This window comes from Scyliorhinus torazame, chromosome 3 (genome assembly GCF_047496885.1).
Source record: "Scyliorhinus torazame isolate Kashiwa2021f chromosome 3, sScyTor2.1, whole genome shotgun sequence".
Lineage (NCBI taxonomy): Eukaryota > Metazoa > Chordata > Chondrichthyes > Carcharhiniformes > Scyliorhinidae > Scyliorhinus > Scyliorhinus torazame.
In genome coordinates, this window is record NC_092709.1 from 267782476 (window position 1) to 267798285 (window position 15810).

Consider the following 15810-nt stretch of genomic DNA (forward strand, 5'->3'; position numbering starts at 1 on the left):
ACCGAGGCAAAACCAACAGTGAAAGGTGGGGGTGGGGGCGGTTGTTTACCCACGTTAACAAAATGGTTAGCTGCTGCTATGGGCCCTATTTTTAATCGTCTCTTTTTAATATTACACAGGCATTTTTTTAAAAAATGTTCCAAACATGCTGCGACAGCAGCGATTACTTTATTGGTAACAGTAACTGAGAAAGGGTTTTTTTGAGGAGCCGAGATGTAAACAGGGCCTCTATCATTTACCTTAAAGTAGCCTCCCTCATAGAGCGTGTTGGGCGGCCCGAAAATCGCCACTTCCCAATTGTACAGATCGGACTCGTCCACCAGAGTGATCCTGAAACCTTCCACCGGCTCCTCCTGCAAACTCTTCAGCTCCAACATTAAGGCCTTTTGAGAGCTCGTCATCTGCTGCTGAGCCATGGTGGTGGGCGAGGAACCAGAGAGAGATAGAGAAACAACAAGAAAGGGAAGAAAATGAGGGGAGGAAGGGGGCGGTGGGGAGGGGAGGAAGAGAAAGATAAAATAAAGCAAAAGGGAGGGAGGAAACAAAATAATAAAAAAAAAACACAGCCTTCGGTTGACACCAGGCAATGAACTGAGCGACGTCCTGGACTCTTCAGTGAGTTGAGAGAAGGGGATGGGGGGGGGGGGGGGAGGGGGAAAGAGAGAGAGAGAAAGTCCTTCTTCCTCCTTCACAACGCCAAGTCTCTTCACCAGATAAAATAATTAAACCAATTCTCCACACATTAGGGGAAAATAAGCCGACCACGAACAGTTCATGAAGATGAGTATTTTTTATATAAAATGAGATGTTTATTTCGCTGCTTATTGTACGGTTTGGTTTTATTTTCTCTCTCCCTGTAATGATTATCTTGGCTGTGCGCTCTCCACACTGACAGCAATAAAATGGCCCACCAGCTGCTACTGCGGCTGCGCCTCAGCCCCGGCGCCGCCCCCGCCCCCGCCCCCCCGGGTCCCCCGCCTGTGACGTCACCGCCGCTCATTGTGACGCGCCCTTTCCCCGCCCTATGCCATGTGTTGCTGCTGAGGATTGAGTCTGCGCAAAAGGTTCCCCCTCCCACTCCCTGCGCTGACGTAGTGGCTTGGCAGAATAAGACACCCTGGATACAAGAATCTGATTTGTGAGCACAGGCTGTGTCTTAAATAAGAAAATGTTTTGCAATATTTGTGCATAATTTTAAGCATCCAAAAAAAGCAATTGATTCCTACAACTCGCTTCCAACACATTTACTGTAAAGAAGTAATACAACGTTGTGAATTGCATCAATGCTTTTGATGCGACCATCAATTCACTCGAATACACGTGGAGAAGTAAACCATGGTTTTAATCTCTGAGCCTGCCTGTGACCGGTACAACACTGAAGGCAGCCCCGCAGGTCAGCAGCTCTTATACTTCCTGTAATGGGGTGGAGCCATGGGCGGAGCCCATACATGCCCCAACATATCCCCTGTGGATGAAGCAACACAATGGCCCATAAGTAGAGCCCACAGGGTCAATAACATAACACAGTGCACTGGTGAATTATCAGTAATTATACATTCACCCCCTAATTAAAAAATGAAGTTGGGCGGGGGTGACAGGCTCATAGATTCAGTCGGTCCGGTGCCCGGATCGTATGTTGCGACCGCCGAAGCACTGGTGTTGCAGCCGTTTCGGGTGGCTGTGGAAGTGGGTCCGGAGCAGGCACAGGCGTGGACTCCGGGAGCGGCTCTTCCGGAGCTTCGCTCCTGTGGACCGGTGCGGCGTGTGGGAGGGAGCGCGGGAACCATATAGGGGTGGAGGTGCTGAACATGGGAGGTTGGATGGGACATAGTGTGGGGGATGCAGTAGTGGGAGTGGTGTTGGAGCCTGTGGGCGCCAGGTCCCGGAGGGAGACGGTATCTTGCCGGCCATTGGGGTATTCGACGTACGCATAGTGTGGGTTGGAGTGCAGGAGCTGGACCCTCTCTACCAGGGGGTCGGTCTTATGGCCCGACCATGTTTTCGGAGGAGGACTGGACCCGGTGTCATCAGCCAGGGCGGAAGCGAGGCCCCTGAGGTAGCTTCCCTAGGGAAAACAAACAAACGGTCATGAGGAGTCTGGTTTGTGGCCGTGCAATGGAGGGACCTAATAGAGTGGAGCGCATCGGGGAGGACCTCCTGCCAGTGAGAAGCTGGGAGATTCCTGGACCGCAGGGTCAGTAGGACGGTCTTCCAGACCGTCGCGTTCTCCCTCTCCACCTGCCCGTTACCCCTGGGGCTATAACTGGTAGTCCTGCTCGAGGCGATGCCCTTACTGTGCAGGTACTGACGCAGTTTGTGGCTCATGAACGACGAGCCCCTGTCGCTATGGACATAACTGGGGAAACCAAACAGGGTGAAGACACTATGCAGGGCTTTAATGATAGTGGGGGTGGTCATATCAGGGCAAGGGATGGCAAATAGGAAGCAGGAGAACTCATTTATGATGTTAAGGAAGTATGTGTTGCAGTTATTGGAGGGGAGGGGCCCTTTGAAATCAATACTGAGGCGTTCAAAGGGCCGGGGTGACTTTACCAGGCGGGCCTTATCCGGTCGATAAAAGTGCAGTTTACACTCCGCACAGATTTGGCAGTCTCTGGTTATAGCTCTGACCTCCTCAGTGGAGTAAGGCAGGTTGCGGGCCTTGATGTAATGGGCGAGCCGGGTGACTCTCGGGTAGCAGAGGTCATCTTGGATAGCCCGTAGTCGGTCATCTGGCGCATGTGTCGCGGGACAGGGCATCTGGGGGCTCGTTGAACTTCCCAGGACAATATACTATATCGTAGTTATAGGTGGAGAGTTCGATTCTCTACCTGAAGATCTTATCATTCTTGATCTTGCCCCACTGCGTATTGTAAAACATGAAGGCAACCGATCGTTGGTCGGTGACGAGGGTAAACCTCCTACCAGCGAGGTAGTGCCTCCAGTGCTGCACGGATTCCACGATGGCTTGGGCTTCTTTTTCGACCGAGGGGTGTCGAATTTCGGAGGTGGTGAGGGTGCGTGAAAAAAATGCTACCGGTCTGCCTGCTTGGTTGAGGGTGGCGGTGAGAGCGACCTCTGAGGCGTCGCTCTCCACCTGGAAGGAGACGGACTCGTCCACCGCGCGCATCGCAGCTTTGGCAATGTCAGCCTTGATGCAGTTGAAGGCCTGGCGGGCCTCAGCTGCCAGTGGAAAGAGGGTGGCCTTAAATAGTGGGTGGGCTTTGTCCGCATACTGGGGGACCCACTGGGCGTAATAGGAGAAAAATCCAAGGCACCTCTTCAGGGCCTTGGGACAGTGAGGGAGAGGGAGTTGTAGGAGGGGGTGCATAGGGTCAGGGTCGGGCCCTCGGACCCCGGTTTCCATGACGTAGCCGAGGATGGCTAGCCTGGTTGTGCGGAAAACGCATTTCTCCTTGTTGTAGGTGAGATTGAGCTTTTGGGCGGTTTGGAGAAATCGGTGGAGGTTGGCGTCGTGGTCCTGCTGATCATGGCCGCAGATGGTGACATTGTCCAAGTACGAAAACGTGGCCCGCAGCCCGTACTGGTCCACCATTCGGTCCATCGCTTGTTGGAACACCAAAACCCCGTTCATGATGCCAAAGGGGACCCGGAGGAAATGGAAAAGGCGGCCGTCTGCCTCAAACGCCGTGTAGTGGCGGTCCTCCGGGCGGATTGGGAGCTGGTGGTATGCAGAGCTCAGATCCACCGTGGAGAACACGAGTGCGCGATCTGATTTACCATGTCTGCAATCCGGGGAAGGGGGTACGCATCGAGTTGCGTAAACCGGTTAATGGTCTGGCTGTAATCAACCACCATCCGGAACTTTTCCCCGGTCTTGACGACCACCACCTGAAATTAAATGAAATTAAATGAAAATCGCTTATTGTCACAAGTAGGCTTCAAATGAAGTTACTGTGAAACCTGAGCTCTCCAGGGGCTATTGCTGGCTTCTATGACCCCCCTCCCGCAAGAGACGCTGGACCTCTGATCTAATGAACGTCCTGTCCTGCATGCTATACCGCCTGCTTCTGGTGGCTACTGGCTTGCAATCGGTGGTGAGGTTTGCGAAGGGTAAATTTTGTAAATTTTTAGGGTCGCGAGGCTGCATACGGTGAGCGGGGGCAGGGGCTCCCCGAACTTACGAGTTAGGCTCCTGAGGTTGCACTGGAAGTCGAGTCCCAAAAGGAGAGGAGCGCAGAGGTCTGGGAGCACATATAGTTGAAAATTAGCGTACTCAGCGCCCTGTATCACTAGGGTTGCAGTAGTGCACCCTTGGATTTGCACCGAGTGCGATCCAGAGGCGAGGGATATGGTTTGTAGGTCGTACGCGTCGAGCGGCGTAGCAGATGGCGGACAAGATGGCGGCCCCCATTGGCCGAGCGTGGCGGGCGGTGAGGAAGATGGCGTCAAAGATGGCAGCCCCCATGGTACACGTGGCCGGCCTGAAGTCGGTGTTCTGAAAGGCAGACGCGTCAGCAGGAGAGTGAGAGTGAACTCTCTGAACTAGGTTCAACAGTTTACATGCCTGCGCGCCAAGCAGGGAGGCTTTCGAGGAGCCCACGATTTCAAAGGGAAGGATGGCTTTGCGTGACCTGTGCGTCACTTCAAGTTGGCACGAGCGGCTGGCAGCAATGGCATTGCCATTATAATCAAATAGCTGGCAGGCTGATGGGAGGATGGCTGGTTTGACACAAAGGCTTTGGAGGTCAGACAATGAGATTGGCGGAGGCACCAGTGTCCAGGCGGAATCGTATTTGGGACTGGTTGACCGTCAGGGTGGCACACCACTCATCGTCTGGATCGATGCTGTGTACCGGTCGAGGCTGGATTCTTTGCTTCAGGGAAACCCTGTTTTTTGTAACGATACCGACTCGAAAAGGCGCCTTCGGGTCCTTGGTGTCAATATCGGGTAGTAGGTCCGCATCGGACTTGGTGACCGTGGGTTGAATGGCCCGGACATTCCTGCGAGGCTGGCTGAAGCGATATGAGTTGGCAGGCTGAGCTGCTCTGCATAAAGCAGCATAGTGGCCAAGTTTGCCACATCTCAGGCATCGTCGGGATTTGGCAGGGCATTGCCGCTTTAAGTGGGTGGAGCCATCGTTGCCGCACGTTGTAGCGTCAGTACGTTCGCTGCGCCACCACGCATGCGCGGTGCAGTCGTACGTGGTGCGCACCTGCGCAGTACAATCGTCGACGTCGCCGTCCCCTCGTTCGGTGTGCACAAGTGAGGGAGTCCGCGAAAAGCGCGCAAATTTGCCGCCCTCATCCAGGCTGAGGCCCTGGAGTTGCTCGATTGCTTGGACCGGTTCTGCCTCGTGGGGACCCTGCCGCGCCGTTTCAGCCGCTTGGATGTGGGAATACCGACTCGTGGCGTGTTCGTGTAGCACACAAGTCTCGATGGCGGTCGCTAGGGTGAGCTGCTGTACCTTGAGGAGCTGCTGGCGTAGGGGGTCCGACTGAACACCGAAAACGATCTGGCCGCCGTAAACGTATCATGGAGTCGGAGGTAGACCCGTAATTACAGGACTGCGCAAGGATGCGGAGGTAGGTGAGAAAGGACTGGAAAGGTTCATCCTTACCCTGCAAACGCTGTTGGAATTCAGAGCGCTCAAAACTTTCATTCACCTCTATGGTGCAGTGAGTGTCAAACTTGAGGAGGACCGTCTTGAATTTTGATTTATCTTCAACATCAGCAAAGGTGAGAGAATTGAAAATGTGGATGGCATGTTCCCCGGCCGTGGATAGGAAGAGAGCGATCTTCCTGGTGTCTGAGGCATCTTCCCGGTCTGTGGCTTCAAGGTAGAGCTGGGAGTGTTGTTTGAATATCTTCCAGTTAGCCCCTAGGTTACCGGTGATGCGGAGCGGCGGCGGCGAGCGGACGCTGTCCATTTTGCAGGATGGCTGTATGCTGGTGGAAGGCAGATCACTTGCAGGTAGGTCTAAGAAGATCAAATATCCCTCAACTCCTGGTACCATGATGTGTTGGGTGCTCTGGATCCATGGAACACATATAGGCCACCAACACTTAAAATAGTGCAACACTATTTTATTAAGTTAGAAACTGTTGAACATACTTTCACTGTGGGTTAACACAATGTTAGATTAAACTAAAGACCTATGCCTGTCCTAATCAGTCTATGCACTCAGCAAATGGTGAAGATCTGTGCTGTAAGCTATAAGCTCTGTCCTTCTAGGAGGCTGCATCCCGAATGAATGGGAACTCTGATGCCCCCTGTCTTTCTCGTGAGTGTGCTCTAACTGGTGATTGGCTGCGGTGTTGTGTGTGTTGATTGGTCTTGCTGTGTGTCCATCAGTGTGTGTGTATCTGCACCATGATATACTGGTGTATATTATGACAGGAGTGGGACTAATATTTATTTCAGAGTTGACACAGGTAACTCCATGTGGTAGTCTGTATTAGGGATATCACGGTACCTAGGTTGAGGCTGTAAGATCATTGGTGTGGGAGGTACCTGAGACAGGAAGATCATTGGTGAAGCCTGCCTGCTGGTTCCGCCCAGTAAGGCGGAGTATAAGTGTCTGTGTCTGCCTAGCAGCTGCATTCTGTACCTGCGCTGCTGGGGGAAACATCTAGTCCAATAAAGCCTTCAATTGTCATCCTATCTCGCTTCTGGAGTTATTGATCGAGCATCAATTTATTGGACTAGATTTTAAAGAATGGAGCTCCGAATCAAGCCGGAGTGTCTGCAACTCAGCCCCCAAGCAGCAAACACAGCATCAACCTTCAAACACTGGCTGGCGTGCTTCAAAGGGTACCTCAGGAAGGCCACAACTGCACCCACGGAGGACCAGAGAGCTTCATACACCCCATCACGGTAAGGCGCTGTTCTCTTCCCATACACCCAGTTAACCAAAAAATCTCCCTGGCCTCCGGGTCTCACTCTGTAGAGATCAAGGGGTTCTGCGTAGCGAACCTCACGGTCCAGGGAAGAGAATTTTAAAAATTCCGACTCTACGTCCTCCCTCACCTCTGCGCTGCCACGCTCCTGGGATTGGACTTCCAATGCAACCTCCAGAGCTTAACTTCAAATTTGGCGGCTCCATACCTGCCCCCCACCCCCCCACTCACTGTCTGCAGCCTCGCGACCCTCAAGGTCGACCCGCCTTCCCTTTTTGCGAACCTCACCCCGGATTGCAAACCCGTCGCCACCAGCAGCAGACGGTACAGTGCTCAGGACCAGACCTTCATTAGGTCGGAAGTCCAGCGGCTACTGAAGGAAGGTGTTATCGAAGCTAGCAACAGCCCCTGGAGAGCTCAAGTAGTGGTTGTAAAGACCGGGGAGAAGCACAGGATGGTCATCGATTATAGTCAGACCATTAACAGGTATGCGCAGCTCGACGCTTACCCTCTCCCCCGCATATCTGATTTGGTCAATCAGATTGCACAATACAAGGTCTTTTCCACGGTGGACCTTAAATCCGCCTACCACCAGCTCCCCATCCGCCCGGGCGACCGCAAGTACACAGCATTCGAAGCAGATGGGCGGCTCTACCACTTCCTAAGGGTTCCCTTGGGTGTCACAAATGGAGTCTCGGTCTTCCAACGGGAGATGGACCGAATGGTTGACCGGTACGGTTTGCGGGCCATGTTTCTGTTCCTCGACAACGTCACCATCTGCGGCGACGACCAGCAGGACCACGACACCAACCACCGCAAATTCCTCCATACCGCAAAAACCCTTAACTTAACCTACAACAAGGATAAATGCGTGTTCAGCACCGACCGTCTAGCTGTCCTCGGCGACGTAGTGCATGATGGAGTCATAGGCCCAGGTCCCGAACGCATGCGCCCCCTCATGGAGTTTCCCCTCCCCCACTGCTCCAAGGCCCTGAAACGCTGCCTGGGATTTTTTTCAAATTACGCCCAGTGGGTCCCCAATTATGCGGACAAGGCCCGCCCACTAATCCAATCCTCAGTTTTCCCCCTGTCGGCAGAGGCCCGCCAGGCCTTCAGCCGCATAAAGGCGGACATCGCAAAAGCCACAATGCACACAATCGATGAATCCCTTCCCTTCCAAGTCGAGAGCGACGCTTCCGATGTAGCTCTGGCGGACACCCTCAACCAAGCGGGCAGGCCCATGGCCTTCTTCTCACGCACCCTCGATGCTTCAGAAATCCGTCATTCCTCCGTTGAAAAGGAGGCCCAGGCCATAGTAGAAGCTGTGCGGCACTGGAGGCATTACCTGGCCGGCGGGAGATTCATGCACCTCACTGACCAACGGTCGGTAGCTTTCATGTTCGATAACGCACAGCGGGGCAAGATAAAGAACGATAAGATGTTACGGTGGAGGTTCAAGCTCTCCACCTACAACTATGAGATCTTGTATCGTCCCGAGAAGCTAAACGAGCCTCCTGATGCCCTATCCTGCGGCATGTGTGCCAACGCACAAGTGGACCGACTCCGGACCCTCCATGGACCTCTGCCACCCATCGGGTCACTCGATTCTTCCATTTTATCAAGACCCGCAACCTGCCCTACTCCCTTGAGGAGGTCAGGACCGCCACCAGGAACTGCCAAATCTGCGCGGAGTGCAAGCCGCACTTCTACAGGCCAGAGAAAGCGCACCTGATAAAGGCTTCCCGTCCTTTGAACGCCTCAGTATGGATTTCAAAGAGCCCCTCCTCTCCTCTGACCGCAACACGTACTTCCTTTAGAGAGGGTGCAGAAGAGATTTACCAGGATGTTGCCTGGTATGGAGGGCATTAGCTATGAGGAGTGGTTCTCACTGGAACGACGGAGGTTGAGGGGCGACCTGATAGAGGTCTACAAAATTATGAGGGGCATAGACAGAGTGGATAGTCAGAGGCTTTTCCCCAGGGCAGAGGGGTCAATTACTAGGGGGCATAGGTTTAAGATGCGAGGGGCAAGGTTTAGAGTAGATGTACGAGGCAAGTTTTTTACACAGAGGGTAGTGGGTGCCTGGAACGTGCTACCGGAGGAGGTGGTGGAAGCAGGGACGAAAGTGACATTTAAGGGGCATCTTGACAAATACATGAATAGGATGGGATTAGAGGGATACGGACCCAGGAAGTGTAGAAGATTTTAGTTTAGACGGGCAGCATGGTCGGCACGGGCTTGGAGGGCCAAAGGGCCTGTTCCTGTGCTGTACTTTTCTTTGTTCTTTGTGATTGACGAGTACTCCCAGTTCCCATTCACCATCCCCTGCCCCGACATGACTGCAGCCACCGTCATAAAATCCCTCCACAGTATCTTTACCCTGTTCGGTTTCCCCGTCTACATACACAGCGATAGGGGGTCCTCCTTCATGAACGACGAACTGCGTCAATTCCTGCTCAGGAAGGGCATCGCCTCGAGCAGGACGACCAGTTATAACTCCCGGGGAAACGGACAGGTAGAGAGGGAGGACGGAACGGTCTGGAAGACCGTCCTACTGGCCCTACGATCCAGGAATCTCCCAGTCTCCCGCTGGCAGGAGGTCCTTCTCGATGCACTCCACTCCATCTGATCACTGCTGTGTACCACGACAAACGAAACAGCTCATGAACGTCTCCTTGTCTTCCCTAGGAAGTCCTCCTCCGGGACCTCGCTCCCAACCTGGCTGGCAGCTCCTGGACCCATTCTGCTCCGCAAACACGTGCGGGTGCACAAGTCGGACCCATTGGTAAAGAGTGTCCACCTCCTTCACGCTAACCCTCAGTACGCCTATGTGGCGTACCCCGACGGCCAGCAGGATACGGTCTCCCTATGGGACCTGGCGCCCGCTGGATCCCCACCCACACACCCCCACCAACCCCACCCTCCCTCCCACCGGCGCACCCCACGGCTACCCCCCTTTCCACGTGGATTGGTTCTTCCACTGGTCCCACCCAGGGGTGATGAAGCTACCGAAGAAGCTGCTCCCGGAGTCACGGATTCCCGAGCCAGCACCTGCATTACCGTCGAAACTGCGACAATCACAGAGGACGACCAGGGCCCCCGATCGACTAATTCTGATACGTACATGTAAAATGAATACTGTAAATAGTTGTGAAATGTAATAAGGCAAAACACTGTACCACCGACGGGTACCACCATAACCTCTACCACTGTATGACACGAGACCACCACCCCCGCCGGACTCTTTTTTAAAAAGTGGGTGAATGTGGTAGCCTGTATTAGGGGTATTACGGTACCTCGGTTGAGGCTGTAAGATCATTGGTGTGGGAGGTACCTGAGAAAGGAAGATCATTGGTGAAGCCTGCCTGCTGGTTCCGCCCAGTAAGGCGGAGTATAAGAGTCTGTGTCTCCCTAGCAGCTGCATTCTGAACCTGCGCTGCTGGGGGAAACATCTAGTCCAATAAAGCCTTCAATTGTCATCCAATCTCGCTTCTGGAGTTATTGATCGAGCATCACTCCACTGCCCCATTCAGAAATATAGGGATTCTTTTACTTTTGAAGAATGAGCAAGAGGTGGACCGGTGATTGGATTTAAATAGGGAATTTCAGAGAATATTCCCTAGATGGTTGAAAGCTCATTCACCAGTAATGTGCTGAAAAGGCTGTGATACACAGATGGTTCAAATTCATAGGTAAAGGGTGTTTGGGGGACATTTAAGACTGATCATAGAATCATAGAATCTCTACAGTGCAGAAGGAGGCCATTCGGCCCATCAAGTCTGCACCAGCCCTCTGAAAGAACACTCTAGACAGTCTCCCTCCCTATCCATGCAACCCCAAAACCACACTTTTTAAAAATAAATTTAGAGTAACCAGTTATTTTTTTTTCCAATTAAGGGGCAATTTAGCATGACCAATCCATCTAACCTGCACATCTTTGGGTTGTGGGGGTGAAACCCACGCAGACCCAGGGAGAATGTGCAAACTCCACACAGATAGTGACCCAGGGCCGGGATTTGAACCCAGGTCCTCAGCGCTGTAGTCCCAGTGCTAACCACTGCACCACCGTGCTGCCCTCCCAAAACCACACTTAGCCTGCATACTAAGGGGCAATTTAGATTGTGGAAATAAGCATGAGGATTTTAAGTTCACTGCACTGGGCCCCAAGCACTAAGGGGAGACAGTAGAATAATGGAATGTCACTGGACCCAGCCTAATCCTCTGGAAAGTTGAGTTCAGCACCCACCATGGCAGCCGGTGGAATTCCAATAACGCTGGAATAAGCTTATTTTAGTAATGCTGTAAAAACTGATGTTCCTTAGGAAATGAAATCTGCCATCCTTACCTTGTCTATGGATGTGTCTCCAGATTCTTAAGCATTCTGTGAAATAGGCTAGCAAGCAATCAGTTCAAGGGCATTAGGGATGGGGGACAAATGCTGGTCTTGCCAGTGACACTCACATCGAATAAAAGATTGACAAAAACAGTTACATAGAACTGCAAGGACTGTAGATGGACATAATGGAAGATAGGAGAGGGCCAGCAACGCTTTGGATAAGTTGGGTCATGAGATTGTTAAGACTGTTAAAAATTAATTTTGTGCGCTCTTTTTCTTTGAGTTAAATCTGGAGATGACAAAGACATGTCTTGGCATGATGTGCCTCTGTTGGGGATGGAGGAAGTAATTGTTGTGCAGGTGTAAGGAAGTGCTCTTGGCGATGCAGACAATGTGGGAATAAGTGTTGGAGGTAGCAGAGCGAGTCTGGTTGAGATGAAAAATGGATGAAGATTCTATCAAGGCTGTGGACACAGAATCCCACAGATCTGAATGGCAGATGCAGTATAATTTTGATAAATATGACTTATCCGCTTTGGGAGCAAAAACTGAAAGACAGACAATTATCTGAATGGCCATAAATTAGGAGAGGGGAATGTGCAACAAGACCTAAGTGTTCTTGTACACCAGTCACTGAAGGTAAGCATGCAGGTACAACAGGCGGTAAAGAAGGCAAATGGTATGTTGGCCTTCATAATGAGAGGATTCAAGTACAGGAGCAGGAATGTCTTGCTGTAATAATGCAGGGCTTTGGTGAGGCCAAACCTGGAATACTTCGTGCAGCTTTCACCTCCTTATCTGAGGAAAGATGTTCTTGCTCTAGAGGCAGTGCAACAAAGGTTTACCAGACTGATTCCTGGGATGCCAGTACGGATTTATGAGGAGAGATTGAGTCGGTTAGGATTGTATTCACTGGAGTTCAGAAGAATGAAACAGGATCTCATAGAAGCCTACAAAATTCTAACAGGATAGAGACAAGAAGGATATTCCTGATGGTGGGGGGTTGTCCAGAACCAGGGGTCACAGTCTGAGGAGACAGAGTAGACCATTTAGGACATAGATGAGGAGAAATTTCTTCACCCAGAAAGTGGTGAGCCTATGGAATTTGTTACCACAGAAAGTAGCTGAGGCTAAAACAGTGTATGTTTTCAGGAAGCAGTTAGGTACAGCACTTGGGGCAAAGGGGATCAAAGAATGCCATGATTATAATGAATGGCGGGACAGGCTCTGTGGTGAATGTATTAAGGCTACCATTCACCATTGTATTGCATTACATTGTATTGTATTATGTTGATGCCCTTGTGGGTTCTGCCTATGGCTCCGCCCCCTCGGGGGAGGTATATAGATCTGCAGCCTGTAGGCGGCACACAGTACAGAGCAGACGCAGGCAGGAACAGATCTAGCTGATTAAAACCACTGTTCACTTCAACTCTTCATCTCGTGTGAATTGATGGTCGCATCAATTTAATCAGCTAAGATATCGCTATGGAAGCCGCCCTCAAACCTGATCGACTGGAACTCGACCCACAGGCAGCTGTAGCCAAAGGAATCTTTTCGCACTGGCTCTGCTGTTTTGAGGCCTACCTCGCCGCCTCCTCCTCGCCCGCCGTCACAGAGGCACAGAAACTGAGTCTCCTCCACGCCCGGGTGAGCCACCGAATCTCCGTATTTATCGAGGAAGCGACCATGTACGCAGACTTGGTCGAAATCCTGAAAAGGCACTACGTGAGGCCAGTGAACGAAGTGTTCGCGCGGCATCTCCTCACCACTCGTCGTCAACGCCCCGGGGAATCGCTGGAGGAATACTTACACGACTTGAGGGCACTCGTTCGAAACTGCAATTACAAGGACGTCACGGCCTCGCAGCTTATGGAACTCGCCATCCGGGACACCTATGTGGCTGGAGTCCAGTCCAACTATGTCAGACAGCGCCTGCTCGAAAAGGGCGCCCTCGACCTAGAAGAGACGGTAAAACTATCCACCTCCTTAGAAGTAGCTTTCCAGAGCCTCAATGCGTTCCCCTCCGACCACGTGATTCCCTCGTGGACACCCGACCAGAGGGTGTCCCAGGCCTGTGCCGCGCGACTGCCCGCCCAACCCGGGACGCTGTCCTGCTATTTCTGTGGTCAGAACCAGCACCTCAGGCAGCGCTGCCCGGCTCAGAATGCGACCTGTAGCAACTGCGGCAAGAAAGGACACTTTGCCAAAGTCTGCCTGGCCAGATCCAAAGCTCCTAAATTGCAGGCCCGGCTCACAGGCCCGCAGACCCCGCAGCATGGCTGCGTGCCTGCTGGTACCGCCCCCTTCGGACGCGTCATCAGCCCCGTGCTATCCGTGGGGGCCGCCATCTTTAACCCTACCCGACACATGCGACTCATGGGGGCCGCCATCTTGGCCGCCATCTTCAACGCCGCCCGACACGTGCGACCGACGGGGGCCGCCATCTTGGCCGCCATCTTCAACGCCGCCCGACACGTGCGACCGACGGCGGCCGCCATCATGGGACCACTCCGCTTCCTCCGACCACACCGGCTACCCGCAGCTCGCCGCTGTCACCCTCGACCAGTCACGGCCCAATCAGGAATTTGATGATGACCTTCCGGGTCAATGGGCACGAAACGCCCTGTCTGTTTGACTCTGGGAGCACGGAGAGCTTCATACACCCAGACACAGTAAGGCACTGTTCTCTCCAGATTTCCCAAACAATCTCCCTTACTTCCGGATCACATTCAGTGCAGATCCGGGGGTACTGTGTCGCGAACCTTGCGATACAGGGCGCCGAGTACGCCAATTTTAAACTATATGTCCTCCCCTATCTCTGAGCTCCTCTCCTGTTAGGACTGGACTTCCAGTGCAACCTCAGGAGCCTGACCCTGAAGTAGGCGGGCCCCTACCCCCTCTTACCGTATGTAACCTCGCGACCCTTAAGGTCACCCCTCCCTTGCTCTTCACGAACCTCACCGCCGACTGTAAACCCGTCACCACCAGGAGCAGGCGGTACAGTGTCCAGGACAGGACTTTTATCAAGTCAGAGGTCCAGCGGCTCCTGAGGGAGGGGACCATCGAGGCCAGTAATAGCCCCTGGAGAGCCCAAGTGGTGGTCGTCAGGACCGGGGAAAAGAACCGGATGCTTGTAGACTTCAGCCAAACCATAAATCGGTACACGCAACTCGATGCGTACACTCTTCCCCGGATAGCCGACATGGTGAATCAGATTGCACACTACCGGGTTTTCTCCACGGTAGATCTGAAGTCCGCATACCACCAGCTTCCGATCCGCACGGAAGACCGCCACTACACTGCCTTTGAGGCAGACGGCCGCCTCTTCCACTTCCTCAGGGTTCCCTTCGGCGTCACCAATGGGGTCTCGGTCTTCCAAAGAACGATGGACCGAATAGTGGACCAGTACGGGCTGCGGGCCACGTTTCCGCACTTGGATAACGTCACCATCTGCGGCCATGATCAGCATGGCCATGAAGCTAACCTTCAGAAGTTCCTCCAAACCGCCCAAGCCCTCAATCTCACCTACAAGGAGAAATGCGTTTTCAGCACAACCCGACTAGCCATACTCGGCTATGTCGTGGAAAATGGAGTCCTAGGGCCCGACCCAGACCGTATGCGCCCCCTCCTACAACTCCCCCTCCCCCACTGCCCCAAGGCCCTGAAAAGATGCCTCGGGTTCTTTTCATACTATGCCCAATGGGTCCCCAACTATGCGGACAAAGCCCGCCCACTTATCAAAGTCACCATCCTCCCCCTGACGACTGATGTGTGGTAGGCTATATTAGGGGTATCGTGGTACCTAGGTGGGATGTACCTTATACTGTAGGATGAGTGGTAGAACCTGCCTACTGGTTCTGCCCAGCAGGCGGAGCATAAGAGTCTGTGTTTCACCCACAGCAGTCATTCTGTACCGGAGCTGCTGGGGTAACTACTTGTTCATTAAAGCCTTCAATTGGACTACAATCTCGCTTCAGTGGTGATTAATCGTGCATCAATTTAATAAACAAAATTGAAGAATGGCTGCTCTCCGCATCAAGCCAGAGTGTCTACAAATCAACCCCCACGCGGCAAATGCAGCAGCAACTTTTAAACATTGGCTGGTATGTTTCAACTGGGACATCAGGACGGTCCCGACTACCCCCACGGAGGAACAAAAAATGCAAGTCCTCCACTCAAGGGTGAGCCCAGAAATCTACACGCTTATCAAAGACGCAGACGGTTTCAAGGACGCAATGACTTTGTTAAAAGAGCACTACGTCCGCACTGTGAATCAGATATACGCTGGGCATCTTTTAGCAACAGACGGCAGATCCCAGGGGAATCACTGGATGATTTGTACCGCTCATTGTTAGTGCTAGGTAGAAACTGTAACTGTCCACAAGTCTCAGCCAATGACCACACTGAATTCTTAATACGGGATGCTTTTATTGCGGGCATGCTGTCCTCTAAAATCCGCCAGCGACTGCTAGAAAATGACACGCTAGGGCTTAAAGAGGGACGGAAACTTGCACACTCCCCAGATGTAGCCTCCCGCAACGCCCAGTCCTACTTTCCCGACCGCGCGGTACCTGCATGGACAGGGTGGACCCCACCCGCGGCCGATTCCAAA

General features: G+C 52.7%; 1 protein-coding gene across 2 annotated transcripts in view; it reads right to left on the minus strand.

Moving 5' to 3' along the window:
- Window positions 1-902, minus strand: part of ube2r2 (ubiquitin-conjugating enzyme E2R 2) — a 217291-nt gene extending 216389 nt beyond the window's left edge. For both annotated transcript variants that reach the window (XM_072497228.1, XM_072497227.1), the window contains exon 1: window positions 240-902. In XM_072497228.1, coding sequence (XP_072353329.1) covers window positions 240-416 — 177 coding nt within the window. In that variant the 5' untranslated portion in view covers window positions 417-902. The remainder of the gene's footprint in view (window positions 1-239) is intronic.
- Window positions 903-15810: the final 14908 nt, after the last annotated feature.